General features: G+C 45.2%; 2 protein-coding genes across 2 annotated transcripts in view; one reads left to right on the forward strand and one right to left on the reverse strand.

The window, feature by feature from the left end:
* HOOK1 (hook microtubule tethering protein 1) overlaps window positions 1-24,833 on the reverse strand; it is a 194,895-nt gene that overhangs the window by 44,035 nt on the left and 126,027 nt on the right. The gene's annotated exons all lie outside the window — the stretch shown is intronic.
* Window positions 778-13,114, forward strand: LOC127055259 (cytochrome P450 2J4-like). The gene is made up of 9 exons (XM_050962057.1): window positions 778-987; window positions 3,618-3,780; window positions 4,537-4,686; window positions 5,405-5,565; window positions 6,975-7,151; window positions 7,719-7,854; window positions 8,883-9,070; window positions 10,799-10,937; window positions 12,939-13,114. The coding sequence occupies exons 1-9, from the start codon at window positions 778-780 to the stop codon at window positions 13,112-13,114; spliced, it is 1,500 nt and encodes a 499-aa protein (XP_050818014.1).

The following is a 24,833-nucleotide window of genomic DNA, read 5'->3' on the forward strand; positions in this document are numbered from 1 at the left end:
TCTGATTGGCCTCTTGGAGCTACTGTAATAGGTATGTTCATTTATAATTATGTACCATAACCTCTGTGGCCTCCTCTTTGATCTGATTGCAGGTCTGGGGACTAAATTCTTAAATGAAATGGCCAGTAAATGTATAATTGTAAAGTGCCCTTGGTGATGGGAGCTAAAAAAGAAAAAAAAATCTTTTCATGGAGGATAATGGAAGTTGATTGCTCAGAGAATGCGGCATCAGGCTCGAATGTAAGCCCTCAAAACATTAATTTCAACAAAAATGATGCATTCAAAACGTTTAACACCTATTGTAAAAAGATCTTTTGCATTCCAGAATACCAGATTTGTAGAAAATCTGGTTTTACTGGCTATTTTTCATGACAGAGGATGCGGAAGGAGGGAATCTGTAATTGATTTTTTAGGAAGAACCAGGAGAAAATGAGAAATTATAACTCAGGAGGAAAAATCTGACAAATCTTTGCTGATGAGTTGAAGGAACCAGTAGAGGGGGTCTTAGTAGGGTTTCCGGGTTAGGACTCTGGCATCTAAAGCTCTTATGTAGCTGTTTGAGGGTGTGTTGATTTTGCTTGTAAACTTTGTCCTCCGCCAGTGTCAGCAACAAGTGGATGAGCAGGACTGTGCCTGTTGATTTTATTTGTAAACTTTGTCCTCCGCCAGTGTCAGCAGCAAGTGGATGGGCAGGGCTGTGCCTGCTGCTATCAGGTTTGCCTCTACCCCAGTCACTGCTCCCTCTTACAGCTGCAGGGGTGCACCTGGCTGGAGAAGATGCCGCTGCAGGCTGTCCCTGGGTTAATGTGGCTCTGGCAGAACATGCCCTTTCAGACACTGGCCATGTTCTTAGGCCTGTTCCTGCTGATTGCTGATTACACGAAAAGGAGACAGCCAAAGAATTTCCCTCCAGGACCTTTGCCGCTGCCCTTCCTGGGCCATATCCTCCATATGGATGTCAAACTGCCCCATAGAACTGTAGAGAAGGTAAGTGGGGAAGGGAAGCAAGTGTAGGAGTTCTGTTTGCAAGAGCTTTTTTTTAGCAGGGAGTGGTGGGTGAGAGAGATGCTGGGTCAGACCCTCAGCTGTGCCAGAAGAATGTATGGCACAGCTCATGATGGCACCACCCCTGCACTGCCATGACCTTGGGGTTGTCCTGGTGCTGCTCTGGCCCCTGGCATAAATTAGAGCCATCTCTAGACTGCTCTGAGTTGTACCAGCTACTAACAGTCCCAGTGGGCCATTCCAGAAGCCTGCTGCCTGGGATCACCAGAGCACAGGGAAATCTCTGGTCAAACCCCTTTTCCCTCAGCCAGCGTCTAGGATCCATCTGTGGATTCCTTTCCACATGGAAATCCTCAGGAGGCAGGATCCTCCAGCTTTGTCTGCCTTGTGCTGGGGTACAGTGTAAATTAGATTTAATGTATCAGTGAATTGAGGCCTGATTACGTGTGGATGTCAGTGTGTGATGCAGTGCACAATGTACCATGGCTTGAAGGTAGCTTGTGGGAAGTTGAGAGTGTGACAGGGGGCTTGCAATGTGTGCAGGGGCTTGGGCAGTGCAGGAGCAGGCCCACAAGGACTTACAGGTAAGAAGAGGTTCATAAAAAGTTACCAAATATAGAAGGACTGAGACTTGGAAGGGGCTGTGTAGCATTTGAGGTTGGTGCTCATCAGGGTTGGAAAGATCTCACAAGGAACTAGGTTGTGTGGGAATTTTCAGTGACATTTCGAAGGAGCTTGAGGGAATTTAATTACAGGCTTTTAAACAGGTTTGTGAAGATTGCAAGCTTGGTAAACACTTGTATGGAATACGGGGAGTTGGGCAAGGGTCGGAAGTTATGGGGAGTAGGGCAAGGGTTGGAAGCACCCTGCCCTAGGTGGGAGGATGTGATTAAGTGGGAGCTCATCAGGGTTAGAAAGCGACTTATGAAGCCCAAGGGAGTTTGGAAGGTTACTTGTGAAGGCTGTTCCCTTGCAAGGACTAGCAGGGCCAGTGCAAAGAAGTTTCGCGCCCTAGGCCAAACTTCCACCTTGCACCCCTCCCTCCCCAGGTAAACCCTCCCCCCACAGAAGCTAACCCTGCCCACCACCCAGGAAGCCCACCACCCCCGCTCCAAGGCAGCTAACCTCGCCTGAAGAGACCCCTCCCGCTCCCCCGCAGCAGCTAACCCAGTCCAGGGAGCCCCCCTGCCGCAGCTAACCCCGCCTGGGGAGACTCCCCACCCCCAGCGGAAGCTAACCCCACTCAGGGAGCCCCCTCCTGCAGCAGCTAACCCCGCCCAAGGAGCCCCCCCCAAGGCAGCTAACCCCACCTGGGGAGACCCCCCCTCTGCAGCAGCTAACCTGGCCTGGGGAGACTCCTTTCATGGCAGCTAACCCTGCCTGGGACGACTCCCTCTGTGCAGCAGCTAACCCAGCCCGGGGACCCTCCCCCTGTGGCAGCTAACCCCACCTGGGGAGAAAGTTGCCATGGCAGCTAACTCCTCCTGGGGATCCCCCCCCCGCAACAGCTAACCCTGCCTGGGGAGCCCCCCTCTCCCCTTCTGGGGCAGCTAACCCCGCCTGGGGAGACTCCCCCCATGGCACCTAACCCTGCCTTGGGATCCCGCCCCAGCTCTCCTTGGCTCTGCTTCCTCCGCTGAGCACGCCGGCGTCGCTCTAATTCTCTGCCTCTCCCAGGCTTGCGGCGCCGATTGGAGGAGACTTAGAGCGGGGGCTGTGTGCTCAGCGGAGGAGGCAGAGTGGAGGTGAGCTGGGGCGGGGAGCTGTTCCCCTGTGCGCTCCCCCCCCGTTACTGCGGGCAGCCCTCCCCGCATACCCCCCCACTCAGCTCACCTCCACTCCACCTCCTCGCCTGAGGGGACTTTTAAGCGCCCCCAACCACTAGGCGCCTTAAACTGCCGCCTAGTTTGCCTAAACGGTTGCACCGGCCCTGAGGATTAGAATGGGTTCCTTTCGCACAGGCCTCTGCGGAAGCCACTAATTTGTTCTCTGCAGCTTTCAGTCACACCCCCTGAGTGCCCCAGGGAGCTATGTAGTTTATCCTGAGGTGGGTGTAGGCCAGAAGGAAGGAGTGCTTCTGACAGAACTGGAGTGTCTTTTGTTTAAACCAGAATATTGATTTCTTCACTGGTAGCAATACTGACTGCAGATATTGCAGTCTATTATTGTTCAACTATCATCCCTATAACGATCGTTGAAGGGCAACGTATCTGCAGTCAGTATTGCTACCAGCTAGGAAGGTGTCTGCTCCTCTCAGCTTAGAGTAGGCTGATTTTCAATTATTATTATTTACCAGTAGGTCTCTTTTACTTTGACATCCCCTAGGAAAAGGCACAGGGCATTCATTGTCCTTACATATGCTTATTTTACCGTTACCTCATTTTCCTCCCCATTTACATGCTTCATCCACCTGTTATATCCACTTGTGAGCTCATTCTTTTTAATCAGTATTTGAACAGCCGGGCCCTTGAGTGCTCTTGTTCTACAAATACTATTTTTCACAGTTGTTATTATTATTATTAATTAAGTAGTCATTACATGGGCTCTAGTTCTGGTTATCAAACAAATTAAATATGAACTAAATCACATGCTCTTTTTATTTTTTTTTCCAGCTTGCTGGAAAATATGGCAACATTTTCAGCTTGCAGTTTGGTAACCTGCCAGTTGTGATTGTAAATGGATTCCAGCTGGTGAAGGAAGTGCTTGTCCATCGAGGTGAATACTTTCTTGATCGCCCACAAATGCCTCTGATCTACGAAATCTTCGGTACATTTGGTGAGTTTCTTTTCTTATCTTTTTCTTCAAGTATTTTAGATGTAACATTTTTAATTATCAAGGCACCAATCCTGCAAACACTTACAAATGGGCTTCACCTTATGCACATGAACGGTCTCACTGACGAGTGCTCTGGGGTAGTAACTTAGGGCCAGATCTTCAAAGGTGTTTAGGTGCCTAACTTCTAGTAAAATCAATGGGAGTTAGGCATCTAAATACCTTTGAGGATCTGGGCCTTAGTAACTTCCTTAATTCTGCAAAAACTTACACATCTGCTCATGTCTCATTGACTTCTCATGTTCACATTCCAACTGCCATATCCCTGGCGACAGCAGAAGCAGATTATCATGACTACCATGTAGCTGTAATGGCATGTAGAATGGACTTCCATCCTGGATGGTCGCTTGCAAGTTTTCCTTCAGCAGAAGTCAGAATGGGAGGATTTAGGCTTCTGAAATCCCTCAAAATTTCATCTTCCAACTTCATTCGTTGTCGGCATTGCAGCCTACTTCCCTGAACCTCAGCTCTATACATCTTCTGTAAAAGTGTAACTTCTGCATGTTGGACATGACTCCACCATTGCTAGAGCCCAGGCACTCTGATATAACAGTGATGAGCATGGCAAACAGAACAGAAGAAAATATCCTGTGGAAAGATAGCCAGGCCTCACTTAAACTTGAAAAAGGAAAGGAGGGTTCAAGTCTTCTAATCTTCTAATGACTATTACAATATGCCAGGTGTCATTTTTCACCCCAGGATTAATCTTCTCTAATGGACATAGCTGGAAACAACATAGAAGATTTGCTTTATCAACTCTAAGAAACTTTGGCCTGGGGAAGAGGAGTTTAGAAGAACGAATACAGGAGGAGAGCAGATACCTCACAGATGCAATTGAGGAAGAAAAAGGTGAGAACTAGAGAGAATAACACTTTAATTATTCTATCAAAAATTGTAGCTTTTCCTTGGCAATGAACGTGAAATAACAGAGATGTGCCTGAAACATGAGGTTTGAATCTAAGATCTTTCCTAACACTCAGTTCAGATGAGGGATTTGGCTTAGCCCATTAGCCATGTATGAACCTTAGTGTCATGGTCCAGATCTGGATACGGATCCAAAAGTTTGGTGGTGTTTGGGATTCATGTTTTTATATCGGTCAGTAATGGCACTAAATGCTGAGTTGTCAGCATCAATGTAGCCACACAAATTTACAAAACAGGCCCACAAAAATGTTCATTGCCAAGATTAATGACCATGGAGAGAGAGTGGTTCCTAATCACATATATGTAAAACCTCCCTACACTATAACAAAGGCAGAGACCTGTATGAAAAAATAAAAATGTCTCTATACATAACAAAAACTGACTTGAACTGGTAGATTTGATATGCTGCATGCATCAACATGCAGCTGATCTCATCTATGTGTTTAACAGTTTTTCAATAGTCAGATAGTTTACAATGCAGCAAATGTTGCTCAAAGGATATGGACAAGTATGTGATATATGCATATGTTCAGGTTTTATTCATGGATTTCATACACATCAAATAGTTTATGTCTGTCAACAACTTTCTTCTCCTTTTCTAAGAAACCAGAACACCACCAATTTCTCCCATTTTCTCTTCTAGGGCAACCTTTTGACCCTCACTTTAAAATTAACAATGCTGTTTCCAACATAATCTGTTCTGTCACTTTTGGAGACCGGTTTGAATATCATGATAGTCACTTCCAGAAGTTACTGCGGTTGTTTGATGAGACGTTGGACCTCCAGGCAACTATTTGGGGCCAGGTGAGCTTGTTTGGTTTTGACTTTAAACATATGAAAACAATGGCAAAACCCCGAGCAGTTTCACTGGAAGCAGGGCTGAGTGTGACAGCATTGTCCCAGATTCACTTCTATGATAGCCTGATTGCGGCGTCCATGCTCTCATTTTCCCCAACAAATCTCTCTCCACCTCAGTTCCCCCTTTGGCTAGTCTTTTTCATCTGGCCCCCCTGAAGGTATAGTGCTAGAAGATCCTCAAACCTGATTTTCTGTACCAGTGCCGCCACCTCACAGGCACTTAACGTGATCTCTAACGGGGCTGACAGCCCAGTGGGCTGTTTCAGTGGGCATCAGGGAGAGTGTGTAGGAGAGAGGAAGAGGAAAAGGTGCCAAATCCTTGCTGCTCCCAAGCAACTCCCTTCGTTGCTGTCGCACTGTGCATTGGACTCTGTGCTCAGGGGAGGGTTGGCTCAAGGACCTGTGTGGCAGGGGTAGATTTGCTTGATACTCTTGCGGCAGTGAGGATGGCAGGGTGTCATTACACAACAGGCCTGGTGGGAGGTGACCTTCGGAGGCACAGCCAACCTCTGTCAGGGTCAAGGGCTTGTCCAGCTGGCAGCTTCTTCAGGTGGCCCCATTTGCAGGGACAAACTACTGTGTTTCATATGGTGCTGGTTCATTGACAGTGGCCCTGAAAACTGGGGCAATCATGGTTTCCAGGGACACGTTGTTAACGTGTTGGACCTTGCTCCTCTTGTTGCCTCCCGGTTCAGCACAGCGTAGTGGCTGAGATGAGACATAATTTTGCTATTGCAGCAGCGGCCATATTGAGAGGCAAAACACAGTGTCTGCATCTAGCTGCTCATGTTGCTGGGCCCAGGCAGTCTTCCATGTGTTTTACAAACCCTCCAATACCAAAGTCCAATCTCCAATAAAAACTGTGGTAACATCAATATTATCAACATCATGTGTCGGAATGTGAGGCCAGATTCTGACATCGTCACCTTTATATCCTTCCTCACTGGTAAATCAACCAGTCGTTAGCAGGGGACTCAGGACCCCTAGCCTCATTTTCTGGCTCAGTAACAGTGCCTGTGCGATCTTGGCCAAGTCATTTAATATCTCTCTGCCTCAGTTCTCACTCTGTAAAAAGATGATAATATTTCCTTTCTCTCACTCTTTGTCTCTCCTGTCTCTTTAGATTCTAGGCTCCTCCGGCCAGGGACTCACTGTTAAGCATCTGTCAAGTGCCTACCATAGTGGGATCCTGATCTCAGTTGAGGGCTCTGACCACATTCAAAAAACAATTATGTATCAATGCAGTTTAATTAACACAGTGTCTTCAGCAGAATGCATGTGGGTGTATGAAACTGCGAGATGCATGTTTCTAAAACTAGGCTAAAATGTATTGTGGTCTCTTTGTATGTCAAAAGCTGTATAACTCCTTCCCCACCATAATGAAGTGGATACCTGGACCCCATCACACCATTTTTAAAAACTGGGAAAAATTGAAGAGTTTTGTGAGGGAAATGACTGCAAAGCACAGAGAGGACTGGAATCCATCTGAAACCAGAGACTTCATTGACTGTTATCTGAAGGAAATAGCAAAGGTAAGAGAGCAAAGAACAAAGTGAACAGGAACAAACCACTTCTGTGTTTTAAAAATTAGAAGTAGAATGACAGTAACAGGGCTCACCAGTTGAGTTGTCTGAGCATCTGACCCTCCATTAGTTAACAGCTAGAAACCCTAGGTAGGAAAGAACTGATTCAGCAAAGCCTTTAAGCACATGTTTTCCTTTGAGCCGTGGAGAGCAGTCAGTGGGACTACTCGGATGCTTGAGCACTTTGCTGATTTGGGCCCTAAAATGTAAGGTTACCTGTGCCTTAGGGGCCAGACCCAAAGCCAGTTGAAGTGCATGGGAGTCTTTCATTCACTTCAGCAGGACCTCTGCTCAGACCTAAAATTAGCTCAAACTTTTCACTCTCAAGAATGATGCTAAAAGTACAGTCTTTCTCTCTAATGGTGCTGTCCTGGCACTCTCAACTCTCACTGAAGGCAATGGAAATTCAGGGCGCCCGGCACCTTGCAGAATTGAGCCTAGAATGATGTTTCCATAGCTTTGTATAATGCTAATAAATATTGTTGTAGTCCCACCCACATATATCTTTGTTCCAAGGCTGATGCCGACTCTAGTTTCTGTGAAGAAAATCTCATAGTTTCCACACTTGATCTTTTTATTGCTGGAACTGAGACGACGTCTGCAACCATCCGCTGGGCTCTGCTGTACATGGCCCTATATCCAGACGTTCAAGGTAAGTGGTAATGGTTTATATTTCTAATCTCTTAAGAGCTCTTGAATTTCTACCCTTAACCCTTGCCACATCGAGGACTTTTCACAGAACTGAGACTGTTGATTTATGAAATCTCTGTGCTAAGGTGCTTTCTTCCCACAGCAATCATTTTTCCCCATACAGAAAGCCTTTCTTTTATTGGAATAGTTTCTTTTTTCTGCCCTCAGTTACACCTCCACCAACTGCTGCAAGGGCAAGGAGTGCAATCCATAGTTGCAATACCCTTGATTAAGGAGGAATATGACCTTGTGGCTAATTAAGAGGACTGGGACTCAGGATATCCAAGTCCTGGTCCAGGCTGTGCCTCAGATTTCCTGTGAGACATTGGGAAAATCATTTAATTCTGTAAATGTGGCTTGTTGATTTCTAAAAGGTGGTACACAGTCAGTGTCCTTTTCAGCCTTGAGATTTGACCCATGGAGGCTCCACTGGGGACCTTTGTTGAAAATAATGGCAGATATAATCTGCTTCATTTAATGCAAAATAGGTGCATTCCTTGGACTCTTTGCAAGCTGCTGGAATAACCCTGTGCCCCAAAAAATTGAGTCTTGCCTGACACAGAAAACCAGCAGATAAATATTTTCATGCGCCAATATCTCTTGGGTCAGCCCGGTAATTGACTTTGCTATTTTGAATAGGGACAAAATACTTATTGATCATGCCTTTACATTTGATTTTGAGAAGTGGAGTAAACGCCTCTTGCTTTCCATATAGGTTTTAAAGGAGGCCTTCCTATTATGCCTAAATTACATTTTAAAATTCCTCTCACCACCTTACCATTGCATTTGTCTCAGGCTAACCAACTGTAGTTTTCTTATGTATTTGTATGTTCAGATCTCTACATTGCTCACTGATGCTGTTTCCAATGCTTGAATCAAGCTTTATTAGGTATAGACTTAAAAACAATGAACTCTAAACCCTGCACAACTTAAGCTTGTTCCAAGAATATATTATTCTTGGAACAATAGTGAACTCCGCTCTTTTCATAGAGAGAGTGCAAGCGGAGATTGACGCAGTGATTGGCCATTCTCGCCAGCCAGCCATGGACGACAGGGACAACATGCCATACACCAATGCAGTTATTCATGAAGTGCAAAGGATAAGCAACATCGTGCCTTTAAGTGTGCCCAGAATTGCAACTAGTGACACAACACTGGCCGGATTCTATGTGCCAAAAGTAAGCTGGAGGGAAATGTAGTTTTCACTTCTTATCTTGGTTTAAGAAATTAAGAGATGAGCCCAAACCAAAGTCCCAGATAGAAACACCTTCGCACCTTGGAGGACCCCAGTTTTGAATCTGAACCCATTTTGGAACTAAACCGAGGTCCAAGGAAGCATTTTGCAGGTAGCCCCTATTTCTATAGTGGGCTAAAATTCCTTAACCAAAACCTTGGATGCTCACATTCTCAAGCTTTGAGGAAGTTGAAATCTAGGTCAGACTTTTGTAGGCTGTCTTCATAAAACATGATATATGTTTTTTATTTTTATTTGCATGAAACTATAGTAAAAGGACTAAGAAGTAAGTCCAGCACAAGTTCACCACTATGGCTATTGACTCATGAAATGTCAGCCAGGCACTTGGACGCAGAGACTTAAAGGTATTTAGGCACCTAACTTGTCTGGAAATCAATAGCATTACGTGCCTAAATACCTTTGAGGGTCTGGGCCTTGGTGTCTGCAGATGGGAGCAGCTGCTTCTTTTTACGGGTGGGGCATATCTCATCTTCAGCCGCTCCCAAATTCTGAACTGGTTTTGTCTCAAGTTGCAGCATTTCTGACTTCACCTAGCCATGCTGCTGAGCCACAATTTCTCCCTATGGAAGGGAGCAGGCTGGAATTCTACCCCAGTGTTCCCGGAATATGTTCAGTGGAAGCTCTCCTCAGGTCCTAACGCATGGGCGCATTCTTCTTCTCCAGCTTGTGGACTGATCCTCAGTGAAATGGGGACAAACTCACACTCAAGGGCAGCAAGCTTATTCTGGAGTTCAGCCAGGCAGAGGACCATTCTACCAGCAAGTGTGCTGCAGAAGACCATTGCCTGTGGCAACCTTCCATTCTGCTGATAGTAATTCTTCATTAATATAACTTATGGGAAATATTTTTACACAGGAGCAGGGGGAGAGTGCATTATATCTGCAGATAGCAATTAGGAGTGCAAAAAAGAACTTTAGCGCACATGAGTGTTAGTTTGCAGGAGCACTTGCTGGATTTGCCTATAGATATATACTACACACATATACATCATTCGAGGCCAACAGCCACCACATTTCTGAAAATCTGGCCCTTAAAAAAGAGAGGTGGATGGATGGGTTGTGCTCCCTTTTGATGCCTTATGCTGTATAAAGAATGCCTGAGAGTTTATATTTTCTCTGCTTGTTTTTCCTATTAGAAATTCAACCTTGCCTCCCCTGTTTTTCCTAGGAGATGCAGGAGAACTAGTAGGTCTATAACATCACACCTGTGAAGGAAATTAACATGTATAATTGACATGGGAAATGATTTTTAATCAGACTGGTGTTCATTTTTGGTTTGTTTGTCTGTTGTGATATTAACACCTCAAATTCTTAAAAACCGGTTGGGGGAAAAGCTCTCTTTCTTCAAAGATTAACAGTCCACTCCTTCATCTAAAGTCTGTGATGGCTTCCATTCTTCTCTCTCTGGGACCTCCAGAGAGATTACCCGCAAAACCAAGGAAAGCCAGATTTGAAATTCCAGATAAATGTAAGGTAAAGAACTAGCTAGAAAATTATCCTTTTTTAAAAAAACCAACCTCCTTTTGTGCCTTCTTTGTACATCATAAAAGATTAAAATGAAAGGCATGACCCCTTCTTTTTTGCCTCTTTGCAGGTCACTATTAAAAATGGAATCAGGGAAGGTTTAAATTCTTTTATTTCTCTTTCTTTAGGGCACCACTTTGATTCCCAATTTGACATCAGTGCTGTTTGACAAGAATGAGTGGGAAACCCCTCATACTTTTAATCCTAAGCATTTCCTGGAGGATGGTCAGTTCAAGAAAAGAGAAACTTTCCTGCCATTCTCTGCAGGTGAGATGTGTCTGACTCTGTCCATTTGCACTATAGCACCAAGTCTTGGCCTCTCTCATTTTCAGTTTAGAAAAATCCACAGCATTTATAAGTGACAGAGGCACATTGAAAATGGAAAGCTCAGAAATGAAAACCATGGCCAGAGTTTATGTCCCAGGGCTGGGATTCTGGATTGTGCAGTTTTTTCATAGGTAGAGGGCACATCATTCTTGAGAAAGTGCTCTCTCTAGAACAAGGCTCGACACAACAACAGCGAAGAGCGGCCTCAGCTCTGCTACCCTTAGTGGTATGTGTACACTGGAGCTGGAGGTGTAATTTCTTTGTGGGGGTGATAAGCCCATGCTAGCTCAGAGTGAGCTGCTGCACTAAAAACAGAGGCATAGCCATGGTGGTGCATGCAGCTAGATGGACTAGCCATCCCGAGTACACCCCATTCCAAGACCCTCAGAATATACTTGGGTGGCTAGCTGCTCATGACACCACGGATACGCTTCTAGTGTTAGTGCGCCAGCTCCAGTGTAGACATACCCTAAGGTGGGCACAAAGAGAAAGTAGCCTACCACGCTTGTTGGGAATGTAGGAGTGAGGACAGAAGGAATAGCCGTCCTCACCTTTTACCACTTCTTTTCACTTGTAGGGAGAGTCAGCAGGGGGAATAAACATGGTAAAGATGATAGAAGTGTGGGAGATCCCTGAAGCACCCTCATAAAAACCAGTCAATCTTTAGAACATTTTACCATAGAATGTGGTGTATTCTCCCTCACTTGGACTTATTAAGGGCTGGTCCCACACAATTTAAATCAATAAGAGCTTTAGCATTAAGTTCCTGAAACAAAAATGCGTGTGAATCAGGGATTGACAGGTTTGCACAAGCCTTTTTTATATACAGGTCTAGCGAACTTTCTTGCCAATTAAAAGAACAGGCAATATTAGTATTCGCTGTGTGTGGCTAAGGAAAGTATGTAAACCTTTTTCTTTTTAAGTGATTTATATAGAAACTAAGGGTATGTCTATACTACCCACTGGATCGGCAGACAGCAATCAATCCAGCGGGGTTTGACTTATCAGGTCTAGTCTAGATGCCATAAATCGACCCCTGAGCGCTCTCTCGTTGACTCCTGTACTCTACCGCCTTGAGAGATGCAGACAGAGTCAACAGGGGAGTGGCAGCAGTCAACTCACCGCAGTGAAGACACCGCAGTGAGTAGATCTAAGTACGTCGACTTCAGCTACGTTATTCACATAGCTGAAATTATGTAACTTAGATAAATTCCCCCCACCCACCTAGTGTAGATTCAGGGACACACAGCCCCCTTCTTTAGAAATAACGCTGACTAGACCTGCGTGTGTTCAGCAGACCATGTGTTATGTCACTGAGAAGCGAGGCCAGGAAAAGATTACACCTCACCTATGTTATTTAATTTAAACTTTTTAATTAAGAAATAATACAGCTGTGTGTAGCTGAGACTGTTAGGGAAGTAAGACATCAGCTAGACACAGAAATTGTAGAGCTTTAACTATATTAGTATACACCCCTCCTAGATTTTTGTCAGTTAGGGGTGTGATTTTTTTTTTAATCAATATGAGTTAAAACATCACAGCCTTTCTAATGTGGCTGCAGTTATGGGAAGGGGAATAAGCTATACTGAGATTAGGCACTAGTATAAAGACATTTTTATACTGGTATAAAAATGTGTGTAGATTAGGCCTTAGCTAGCTTTGCAGAGAAGTGGTTGATCATGCAAGAGCTATCAAACATGATTTTTTCCGTTAGTGGAAGGAATTACGGTGGTACTGTTATTATTAACGTAAACCTGAGTGAAGGAAAATTTAGTACTAAAAACAGAAAAAAGTGACTCAGAAGGGAGGAACTGATGACAAATCCATCTCTTCTTCCTTGCTGTTCCAAAATTGCTGCTGTGTAATGCCTCATTTGTCCTGAGACCCAAACTGTTCTGACAAGAATCCTCTGGCTGACGTGCACAACTGTCTTCTTTTCAGGAAAGCGCGGTTGCCTTGGTGAGCAGCTGGCTAGAATAGAGCTGTTCCTGTTCTTCACTGCCCTCCTTCAGAAATTCACATTCCAAGCTTCGAAGGACGTGAAGCTAAACCCTCAGTTCAGAGCGGGAATTACTCTCTGCCCACAGCCATACCAGATCTGTGCGCTGTCTCGATAGGGAAAGCCAGGACATTTTTGTCATGGCCCCATTTCTCAAAATAATTAGGGTTTGCTGTGCTTGTATATAGAGCTGCATCGGCAGTTCACTATGTTTCCAAATTTCCCTGCCTGCTTCCATTCTTATAACCCAACAGGGGACCAATATCAGTAATTGGACGATTTGGGAACCTGATATTGGAAGGGGCTGTGGCTGTTATGATACATCCTACCATGACGGCAGCTCTTCCTGATGTCCCTGCCACACCAGTCTGTGTGCATGCACACTCAGGATGGCCTAAGAATTCTCATATCAATCAGGTTGAAAAAAGGTAAGTATATTTCATGAATTCTTTCAAAAGGAACATTTTGTTTCATTTGCAGTTTTTCATGAAAAATTTGTTTTTCAATGGAAACTTTTCAAAAGAAGTTTTTTTTTGTTTTTTTGTTTTTAATTCCACTGGTGTGGAAAAAACACTAGCTTTTCTCTCAGTTTTTGATGAGGAGTAGGGAGAACTAAAAGACAGGAGAGAAAGTGGTATTTTCCCTACCAACACAAAATTAAAAAAATGAAATTTCTTTGAAAAATGAAAAGTTTCAACCGAGATTGACACATTTCTGCAGGATTTTTTTTTTTATCAAAAAGACGTTTTTTTACTGAAAAAATATCCACCAGTTTTAGATGCATCCTGCTGCCTCTGAATCTTGCCAGCCACCATTGTTCTCTCACCCACTGTGATCTTTGATGAGAAATCAATCCCCCTCTCCTGCCTGAAGTTTTTGTGCTGAGAGAGAACTCCTGAATCTTTAAAAAAGTTAATACTAATACATTTTTAAAACCTGCCCACCTTGGGATTTGAATTCCTAACCTATATAACAGTACTACTTATATAGTACCAGCTGCCCTGAGAGTGGCTGAGAAACCACATGGCCTTTAGATGGTGGGCAAGGCAGGGAACTAGGGCAGAGTATTAACATACGGACTATTCCAGTTGGAACAGCCAGGTTGCTGATGGGGTTGGTTTAGTGTAGTTGAACGAAGGCTAGCTGGACGTTTCATAGGCAAATTTAGAGTGGTTCTTAATTTTATTTTTGGTGTTTATTTTATGGTGTTTAGGTGCTTTAGAAATACTTCAGAGTGTCAGCTATTTTGTTGGCTGGCTGAGGCTCAGTGTAGCTAAAGAGCAGTTACATCCCTTAGTTTGCAACGTGGATAGTATTTTCAAGAGTAGTTTAAAAGTATTTGTTGAGCAATGTTGGATTTTGGCCCTATCATTCCTGAAAAGTGATTCCTCAAGAAATTCTAAGAGTAAAAGGAGTTAATTATATTTTTTTCCAAATTTAAAGATAACTTTCTGCAAAAAAGTTCCAATAACTGACATTTTTAAGTTAATAAAGAGCACTTGTTTGTATTGTTATTTATATAGCTAATTTGTTTACTCAGAGTTGTTCTAACAAGATAAGAGAGCTCCAAGCCCAGGTTCTGAGCACCCATGACAAAATGCAATGCACATCTAACAGATCTTTCTAACTGTTTCACTGAAAGCCTTACACTAACAGCAACATGAGTATAACCCTACCATCCAGAAAAATCCCCTACTAGAGTCCCAGTGCTTATATGTTCCATTCTATGCATCTGATATATACTCTTCTTATATGTTCCATTCTATGCATCCAATGAAGTGGGCTGTAGCCCATGAAAGCTTATGCTCAAATAAATTTGTTAGTCTCTAAGGTGCCACAAGTACTCCTGTTCTTTTTGCGTATACAGACTAATACAGATGCTTCTCTGAAACCTGAGTGCTGGAACTGTACACAAAACCCACTGAACACAAAAAGCACTTTTCCCTTCTCTAGATCTCCTATCTAAGAAGCTACGTATACAGCTGTAGATTCCATATCTCCTAGCTCCCACTACTGTGCCTACATGAAAAGACCATTTATCCTGCACTTGCAATAGTAGATGCTTAGTTCATTTGTGTGTATGAATACTTTTATGTGCCTGTTTTCTCTCATAAGGTTGCTCACGGCTTCCTGAAATAGGGTCATATTTCTGTGAATGGGGGTTCATGAAGCCAGCCATTTTCACCAGTTCCCCCTAACCCCTGCCCAACCACCTGCTGAAAACCCAAGGAGTCAGTGGAATGGCATTAGAGTTCAGGACATTTTTCTTCCCCAGTCAAGTTGCATTGTTCTTTTCCCATTTATTCTGCTCTAAAACCTCATCAGCCTACTCCTGAACCAGATGGGAGGCTTGTGAGGAAAAATAGTTAATACAATTATGATGGATGCAATGTAGTGCTGATGGCGATTTGGATGGGCTCCTTAATGATGGCATTAATGACACAAGAAGAGACTATTGCTTTCATTGGAGGATTTGGTCTGAAACTCAGATAGAGTGTGTGTATTTCTGAGTTTATTTGGCAACTTCACAAAGACCGCTGAGGGGGCAAGAGTAGGTTAAAGAGAGGCCTAGTGCTAGTCTACGACAACCCCACCACCACACACTGATCTAGCACCTTTCAGCCCCAAGGATCCCAAAGAGTCTTACACACACAATCCCCCCCAAAGCACAGCCAGCGCTGATGACAGGCAGTTAGCAGCCATTCCGTAGCACCCTGCCCAACTTTGGGGATGAAGCAGAAGATAGGCTGGAATCTAGAAACCAGGTGTATGTGAGGGGAAATGGGCTACTTACCCTTTGTCAGTTATTCTCCTATTACATTTCCTCTGCTGCTTCTTTGGTATGGTGAGAGTGGTACAGTAAAAGCATAGGCGTGACTACAGTTAAGATCCATTTACTCTGCTTACATTAGAAAACAAGATTTTTCTGAGTCCCTTCTCAAAGCGAACCCACCCCCAGCCTCTGAAGGAATTAAATGTACATCATTTTTCCATGTAATCATTTTGCCAAGCAGGGAGGGCTTTCCAAGGATTTCTACCCATGTATACCCAGCCTGAGGGTGCAAACAAAGGTCCCAGCAACATCCCCCCTAAGAAAGTCGAAGCCTCTGAAGTTCAATGAATCTGCACCACGGAAGCGCTCACTGCAGCTTCGTCTATTATACCTCCCCTCAGCATAAAGGGGGAACGTCTGCTGGAGCCAGTCATAGAACCACGTGTTCTGCTCGTACCTTCATGTTCTCTAACTTACATTTCCCTGGGGGGCGGGATTGGGCCACACCATAGATTAACAAACACACAATTACAAATGTTTGCTGGAGCAGTGCGAGAGAAGGAGAGTGATACTGGAGATGAGGTTAGGTTATGTGCAAAGTAATCTCCAGCAGGTTGTCTATTTGCAGGTTTCTTCCAGTTTATTTTGCAAGCCTTCTCTATGGCTCCAGGCCTTTTCTCCGCTGCTTGTTTCACTCACGGCTGATGTACTTCACTGTGCATTTGTTTAATTTCACCTTGAGCACAAAGAACATATCCTATGTTACCCAGGGCCTTCAGAACCCAAAGAAGTGATAATGTAACTGTTTCACTCCAGGCGGTGTCAGGAATAAATCAGCGGGAACACAGCACTTCAGGCTGATGAAAAATTGATACGAGTAAGAGTGCTCTTACCTAAAATCACAATTTATTAGATGTAAGCACACTTGTGACAGTCAGCCGTGATCCCCGAACAGCTAGTAGCTTTATGATAGCTGGCAACCATGAGGGGAAATTGGATGCCTCACGGACACAGTAGCCTGAACTTTTGAACTGTCTTCCCTTATCGGTCTTGAGGCAGTTGAAGCTGATCCTAAGCCGGTTTTTGCTGAGCAGATTGCAGAAGTGCAGGGTTTGCTAACCACCAATCAAATGCTAACACGACCAAGGCCTGTGTGTGAGTGTGTATAAAAGATTCTTGGTTTTTGTATGGAGTAGAGTTTTTTTGTACCAAGGTACAGAACTCTCCTTTCTTCTGCAGAATAAAGCAACCTTTCCTTATCCCTGTCTGGCTGTCATTGGCTCTCAGCTAGGCGGACCCGACATTTCGGTAACATACTCACACACAGGCAATAGGTTTAGAACATCCCACATAATTTCCTAGAATCTGAGCTGGTATTGAGCAACTAGCAGCATGTCTGTGATGGCCAGTCTCTTCCCCGCCGGAGAGTATGATGTGAGGAATTTCTCTCAGAATAGCTTCAGAGAACTGTTCCGAAGTACACTCTATGACCTAGTCTTTTTATAGCTACCTTTTATACAACACATAGCTTATAGTGACTCCTACTGGGTCGTCACCTCTCCTAACTTCAGTAAACTACTTATCAACAAACCATTCACAACAATCTTAGCCATAATAAGCTTCTATATAAAACACACTCAAACTCAAGGTCTCCATCCACTTATTTTCTTTCAGTCTCAATTTGTTAACTCTTTTCTCCCCTCCTCCCACTCTGATTAGCAGGAACTGCAAGTTTGCAACTAGCATTTGACCTTGCTTCCAGAAGTCCTGCTTCTTCATATAAACCCTCAACTAGATGGTGTGCTATTTTATTAATTCATAGTGGCTGAATGCGCACAATATGCTGACAATTAGCTTGATCAAAGTCTGGGGTAACAACACCCCTCCATTCCAGGGCTCTTATTCGATAATTGCTTAGCAAGGCATTTTCCTCCCCTCGACTCCCAACATCCACATAATTAGTATCTTGCATAGAAGCCTGTTCTGTGATGGCTCTGTTAGCATTTCAGATTTTTTTCATGCATATCACTTATGCTCCTGTTCAGATTGCTCTTCCACTCTTACTGCAGCCATGGCTAAGTATCTACTGAACAATTTCAAATAAAGTCCAGTGTCTGGCTAAAACCAGAATGTTCACAATGAAGAGCGAACATCTGACTCTCTAGCACCCGGGGATTCTTCAAGGGCAGAGGAGTCCCTCTCTAGTCAAGCTAGCTGGCTCTAAGGTTGCTTTATGGCACCAGAGGGTCTGAACTAACACATTTCTAGATAGAACATTAACTCTCTTCTTTATATTGTGAAGCAAGATTCTACTCATGGATCCGTCCGCTGGTCAAGGCCAACTGAGTGAGACCTTGTAGTGGGGTGATCACCCGCTGCTGCCTGGGAGGGTTTAAAACAGCCCAGGGGAGAGCTGTTGCTGGAGTAAGTAGCTCCCAGGCTGATTGGGGGAAGTAGCCTCAGGTGTGGCCATGCCCCAATCAGGGCTCAGCTGGCCTTTATAAGAGGGCAGTGAGTCAGGTGCAGACAGCCTCTCTCTCTAGCCTTTGGAGAGGGAGGGACCAGGCTGCCTGGGGAGCTGAGGAAGGTACCAAGGGCTGAGCAGTGCTGGGGAAGGGCCAGGGAGCTGGGGAGCTCCAGCCTAGCAGAGCCCCAGGCTACAGGTCGAAGGAAGGGCCCACTCAAGGGTACTAAGGCTACCGAGGGGCAGCTCCATTATAGATAGAGGCAGCAGGACCAAACCCAACCTTGCCTGTGGTGAGTGGCTTATACTGCAGTCTGCCCCAGGGAGCGGGGGCTAGTTGGTGACTGGCAGAAGCCTACGACTGAGGTGGGGATAGCGGGTGGCAGTGGGGGTTCCCCTGTGAGGGAAGACCCAGATACTGAGGGATATACTGCCAGGGGGTAGGGCCCTGGTGTGCAAGGGGCACTGGATCCGTAAGGGAAACGAGTGCCCTGGTGAAAGCAGGACACCTGCCTGCAGAGGGTGCTCTGATGGCTAGAGAACTAATTCCCAGAAGGTGCCAGAAGGAGACGCGATGCTTATGGGCCTCTATTACACTGAGTGGCTCTCACATCTTTTACCACTTGCTCCATGCTCTCTGCTTACATCCCCTCCCTCTCCGTCCCCCAAATGTATGCTGTAAGGCTTAGCACAGCCTTTCTATTTGAAAGAGTTTGGGCTAATACAATCTCTTTGGGAATTCCCGGCAGAAGTCCTAGCAGCTCAGGAATGTACCTGCCAGACACCTGGCACACAGTTGGGCAGCTAGTCCCTTGTGAGGTGGCTACCCTCTATTTTCAGTGTGCTTGCATGATCAGAACTAGCATGGCTATGCTGCCACCAGGCGGATTTACACCTCTAGCCTGATATGCAGATATTGCCTTAGGGTCTGTCTACACTTCAAACGCTGGTGCAGCACTTCAGTGTAGACACTCACTACGTCGACGTAAGGGGTTCAGCAAGCAGTTCAATTAATCCACCTCCCCAGGAGGCAGCAGTGAGGTCAATCAATGAACTCTTCCACTGACCTAGCACTGTCTACACTGGGGTTAGGGCAGCATATCTATGTCTCTTGGGGGTGGATGTTTCATGTTTCAGGTGAAGGAGGAGCACAGACAGCATCTGTGGGGTAAGTGACTGTCTGCAGTGTTTAGGTTTGTGTGTGTGTTTGGGGGTTACTTGCTGTGTGCTGAGCTTGTGTTTGTCAGTCTGTTTGGTTGGTTTGTTTGAAGGACCGTGTGCTGTAGCTGGCAGTTGGAGGTGGAGCTACTAGGAAGTTTTGAAAGCTAGAAGCCTCTGGTAATTGGCTGAGCCTTAACCAGTGGGCGGGGCATTCACTCAGGCCAGGGCTTTATAAAGCTGTGCACAAGCAACCAGGGAGCTTAGTGACCAGGAGCTGCTAACAGGGAGTTTTGCAAGGGAGTTTGGAAGGGGAGTAGGAAGGGAGGGGGGGTCCCTTGTTGGTCTCATCTGTGACCCATTGGTCCCTTGAACCCATAACCTGAGCCACATCGAAAACCTTTCTGCTCACAGCAAAGAGGAGCGGACAGAGAGCTGTAGACAGGAATTTGAGACTTTGACAGAGGGAGGCTTAAAATGGTGAGGAGGACCCGTAACACCTGTGCCAGCACTGCTTCTGTCTCCTCCACCTGCGCCTGTAGCCAGACAGAGCACCAAAGCATGGATGCTTTTACCCAGATTCTGGTGTGGGCTTGCAAAGACTGTAATTTGCAATTTCCACTTACTGATATCCATGCTGGGGGTGGCATCCAATGTGAAAGGTGCCTACTGGTGGAATATCTCAGGCAGCAGGTGGGAGAGCTACAGGAGGAGGTGGCCTGGCTGAGGAACATCTATGTCCATGAGCAATTCCTGGACAGTATCCATGTGGAGACAGCTGATGGTGCTGTCCCAGTTGAAGGGACTACTGACACTGCAGTGGAAGAGGAGATGCCTCAGGGTGTACCTGACACACCAGTGGAGGAGGAGGCTCAGGGTGGACACAGCCAGCTGGTTACTTCTAGCAGCGGGCAGTGCTCCACCACTGCTGCGAACCCTCCTGTTGTGGTAAAAGATACAGGAGAGAAGAAATCACCCCCAACAGTTAAGGGGGTGAAGCCTCATACCCCTAAGGCTGGGAGGTCTGCTGCCACCACTGATAAGAAACGTAGGGTAGTGGTGGTTGGAGACTCTCTGCTGAGGGGGACGGAGACACCCATCTGTCGCCCTGACCGTTCATCCCGGGAGGTATGCTGCCTGCCAGGGGCCAGTATCCGAGACGTTACAGAGGCTTTGTCGAGGATTATCCGGCCTTCTGACTACTATCCCATGCTACTCATCCATGTGGGCACAAATGATACTGCGAGGTGTGATGCTGAGCAGATCAAGAGTGACTACAGGGCTCTGGGAGTACGGGTTAAGGAGTTTGGAGCGCAGGTGGTATTCTCTTTGATTCTTCCTGTTGAAGGTAGGGGTCCGGGCAGAGACAGATGCATTGTGGAGGTGAATGCCTGGCTGCGAAGATGGTGTCGCCAGGAGGGCTTTGGCTTCCTCGACCACGGGATGCTACTTGAGGAAGGACTGCTAGGAACAGATGGCGTTCACCTTTCGAAGAGAGGAAAGGCCTTATTCGCGCACAGACTGGCTAACCTGGTAAGGAGGGCTTTAAACTAGGTTCGACGGGGACAGGTGAGCAAAGCCCAAAGGAAAGTGGGGAACAAGACCTGGGAGATGGGTTGGAAGCAGGAGGGAGCACGGGCTATAATGGCAGAGAGGAAGGAGGGTCAGGGCAAAGCTGGGAGGCAAAATCAAACCAGTATCTTAGATGCCTTTATACAAATGCAAGAAGTATGGGTAATAAGCAGGAAGAACTGGAAGTGCTAATAAACAAATACAACTATGACATTATTGGCATTACTGAAACTTGGTGGGATAATACACACGACTGGAATGTTGGTGTGGATGGGTATAGTTTGCTCAGGAAGGATAGACAGGGGAAAAAGGGAGGAGGTGTTGCCTTATATATTAAAAATGTACACACTTGGACTGAGGTGGAGATGGACATAGGAGATGGAAGGGTGGAGAGTCTCTGGGTTAGGCTAAAAGGGGTAAAAAACACAGGTGATGTCGTGCTGGGAGTCTACTACAGGCCACCTAATCAGGCGGAAGAGGTGGATGAGGCTTTTTTCAAACAACTAACAAAATCATCCAAAGCCCAAGATTTGGTGGTGATGGGGGACTTCAACTATCCAGATATATGTTGGGACAATAACACCGCGGGGCACAGACTATCCAATAAGTTCCTGGACTGCATTGCAGACAACTTTTTATTTCAGAAAGTTGAAAAAGCTACTAGGGGGGAAGCTGTTCTAGACTTGATTTTAACAAATAGGGAGGAACTTGTTGAGAATTTGAAAGTAGAAGGAAGCTTGGGTGAAAGTGATCATGAAATCATAGAATTTGCAATTCTAAGTAAGGGTAGAAGGGAGTACAGCAGAATAGAGACAATGGATTTCAGGAAGGCGGATTTTGGTAAGCTCAGAGAGCTGATAGGCAAGGTCCCATGGGAATTAAGACTGAGGGGAAAAACAACTGAGGAAAGTTGGCAGTTTTTCAAAGGGACGCTATTAAGGGCCCAAAAGCAAGTTATTCCAATGGTTAGGAAAGATAGAAAATGTGGCAAAAGACCACCTTGGCTTACCCTTGAGATCTTGCGTGACCTACAAAATAAAAAGGCATCATATAAAAAATGGAAACTAGGGCAGATCACGAAGGATGAATATAGGCAAATAACACAGGAATGCAGAGGCAAGATTAGAAAAGCAAAGGCACAAAATGAACTCAAACTAGCTATGGGAATAAAGGGAAACAAGAAGACTTTTTATCAATACATTCGAAGCAAGAGGAAGACTAAGGACAGGGTAGGCCCACTGCTCAATGAGGAGGGGGTAACAGTAACGGGAGACTTGGAAATGGCAGAGATGCTTAATGACTTCTTTGTTTCGGTCTTCACTGAGAAGTCTGAAGGAATGTCTAGTATAGTGAATGCTTACGGGAAGAGGGTAGATTTAGAAGAGAAAATAAGCAAAGAGCAAGTAAAAAATCACTTAGAAAAGTTAGATGCCTGCAAGTCACCAGGGCCTGATGAAATGCATCCTAGAATACTGAAGGAGTTAATAGAAGAGGTATCTGAGCCTCTAGCTATTATCTTTGGGAAATCATGGGAGACAGGGGAGATTCCAGAAGACTGGAAGGGGGCAAATATAGTGCCCATCTATAAAAAGGGAAATAAAAACAACCCAGGAAACTACAGACCAGTTAGTTTAACTTCTGTGCCAGGGAAGATAATGGAGCAGGTAATCAAAGAAATCATCTGCAAACACTTGGAAGGTGGTAAGGTGATAGGGAATAGCCAGCATGGATTTGTAAAGAACAAATCATGTCAAACTAATCTGATAACATTCTTTGATAGGATAACGAGCCTTGTGGATAAGGGAGAAGCGGTGGATGTGATATATCTAGACTTCAGTAAGGCATTTGATACAGTCTCGCATGATATTCTTATAGATAAGCTAGGAAAGTACAATTTAGATGGGGCTACTATAAGGTGGGTGCATAACTGGCTGGATAACCGTACTCAGAGAGTAGTTGTTAATGGCTCCCAATCCTGCTGGAAAGGTATAACAAGTGGGGTTCCGCAGGGTTCTGTTTTGGGACCGGTTCTGTTCAATATCTTCATCAACGATTTAGATGTTGGCATAGAAAGTACGCTTATTAAGTTTGCAGATGATACCAAACTGGGAGGGATTGCAACTGCTTTGGAGGACAGGGTCAAAATTCAAAATGATCTGGACAAGTTGGAGAAATGGTCTGAGGTAAACAGGATGAAGTTCAATAAAGATAAATGCAAAGTGCTCCACTTAGGAAGGAACAATCAGTTTCACACATACAGAATGGGAGGAGACTGTCTAGGAAGGAGTATGGCAGAAAGAGATCTAGGGGTCATAGTGGACCACAAGCTTAATATGAGTCAACAGTGTGATACTGTTGCAAAAAAAGCAAACGTGATTCTGGGATGCATTAACAGGTGTGTTGTAAACAAGACACGAGAAGTCATTCTTCCGCTTTACTCTGCACTGGTTAGGCCTCAACTGGAGTATTGTGTCCAGTTCTGGGCACCGCATTTCAAGAAAGATGTGGAGAAATTGGAGAGGGTCCAGAGAAGAGCAACAAGAATGATTAAAGGTCTTGAGAACATGAGCTATGAAGGAAGGCTGAAGGAATTGGGTTTGTTTAGTTTGGAAAAGAGAAGACTGAGAGGGGACATGATAGCAGTTTTCAGGTATCTAAAAGGGTGTCATCAGGAGGAGGGAGAAAACTTGTTCACCTTAGCCTCCAATGATAGAACAAGAAGCAATGGGCTTAAACTGCAGCAAGGGAGATTTAGGTTGGACATTAGGAAAAAGTTCCTAACTGTCAGGGTAGTTAAACACTGGAATAGATTGCCTAGGGAAGTTGTGGAATCTCCATCTCTGGAGATATTTAAGAGTAGGTTAGATAAATGTCTATCAGGGATGGTCTAGACAGTATTTGGTCCTGCCATGAGGGCAGGGGACTGGACTCGATGACCTCTCGAGGTCCCTTCCAGTCCTAGAGTCTATGAGTCTATGAGTCTATGCCCTGAGGGACAGAGCATGCTGAGGTCAGTTTCCACTGTAGACACGCCCTCACTGGTTACATAGAATAAACCACACTGAGCCTTCATTTAAGACGTTAGGGCCCTTTCTCACTGCTGACACTCCAAGCCCTGATTTCTACGTTGCTTACAACACGCACTGGGCTGTTAGCAACCGTGAGGCTATTCAGTTGCATTAGGATTCTGCCCTCCAGCCTAGGCCTCTCACCCACTGGAACATTTCTGTACCTCTCCCCTCCATTCGAGGGTTGGTTTCCAATCCTGAGGCACTAAGGCCCTAACCGCCCCCCCCATAATTCTCATTATGCACCACATAATATGTGTGCTCCAGTCTGTCTCTCTTAGCTGGACAGTACATGAGTATCCTAGAGAGTCTTTAAACATTGTAAGTATATATTCATTTAGTGAGCAAAGAACATGACATATACCCCTCGTTGCATTAGAAAGATGTCTCTCTGTATTTTATCTTGTACATGCATCCTACATGAACATTTCATTATCGATGTGAAGGATAACTGAGGATGGTAGCCATGTTTACCTGTAACAGATCTCTGCCTTACTCTGCCACAAGCTATTTCTGCTTTTGCTTGGCCTGCTCGCTGTTGTCCCCGTTTAGTGCATCTTTTTTTCTCCCCAGCTGTTGATGCTTTGTATGGCCCATGCCAGCTGGGGCCTCTTTATTGGCTACTCTCATCGCATAGACAAAGCAAGCCACATCATTCCACGGTTTAAATTTGGCTCACTGTTGGAGGAGATGTGGTGAGACCGTTACAGAAGGTGTGCAGGTTTGGATTGCTGCCAGACGGAGTCACCCAGTCCCAGTCATGATTGCTTCCAGAGAAACAAACAAACACAATCTGATGCTG

The sequence above is a fragment of the Gopherus flavomarginatus genome, chromosome 7, assembly GCF_025201925.1.
Source record: "Gopherus flavomarginatus isolate rGopFla2 chromosome 7, rGopFla2.mat.asm, whole genome shotgun sequence".
Taxonomy (NCBI): domain Eukaryota; kingdom Metazoa; phylum Chordata; order Testudines; family Testudinidae; genus Gopherus; species Gopherus flavomarginatus.

Excerpts from the sequence above, each read along its gene's own strand:
- LOC127055259 (XM_050962057.1), top strand. The coding sequence starts at position 778 with ATGCCGCTGCAGGCTGTCCCTGGGTTAATGTGGCTCTGGCAGAACATG. Across the intron at positions 7,152-7,718 it reads ATCTGAAGGAAATAGCAAAG|GCTGATGCCGACTCTAGTTT; the intron begins GTAAGAGAGCAA and ends CTTTGTTCCAAG. Across the intron at positions 10,938-12,938 it reads TTTCCTGCCATTCTCTGCAG|GAAAGCGCGGTTGCCTTGGT; the intron begins GTGAGATGTGTC and ends TCTTCTTTTCAG.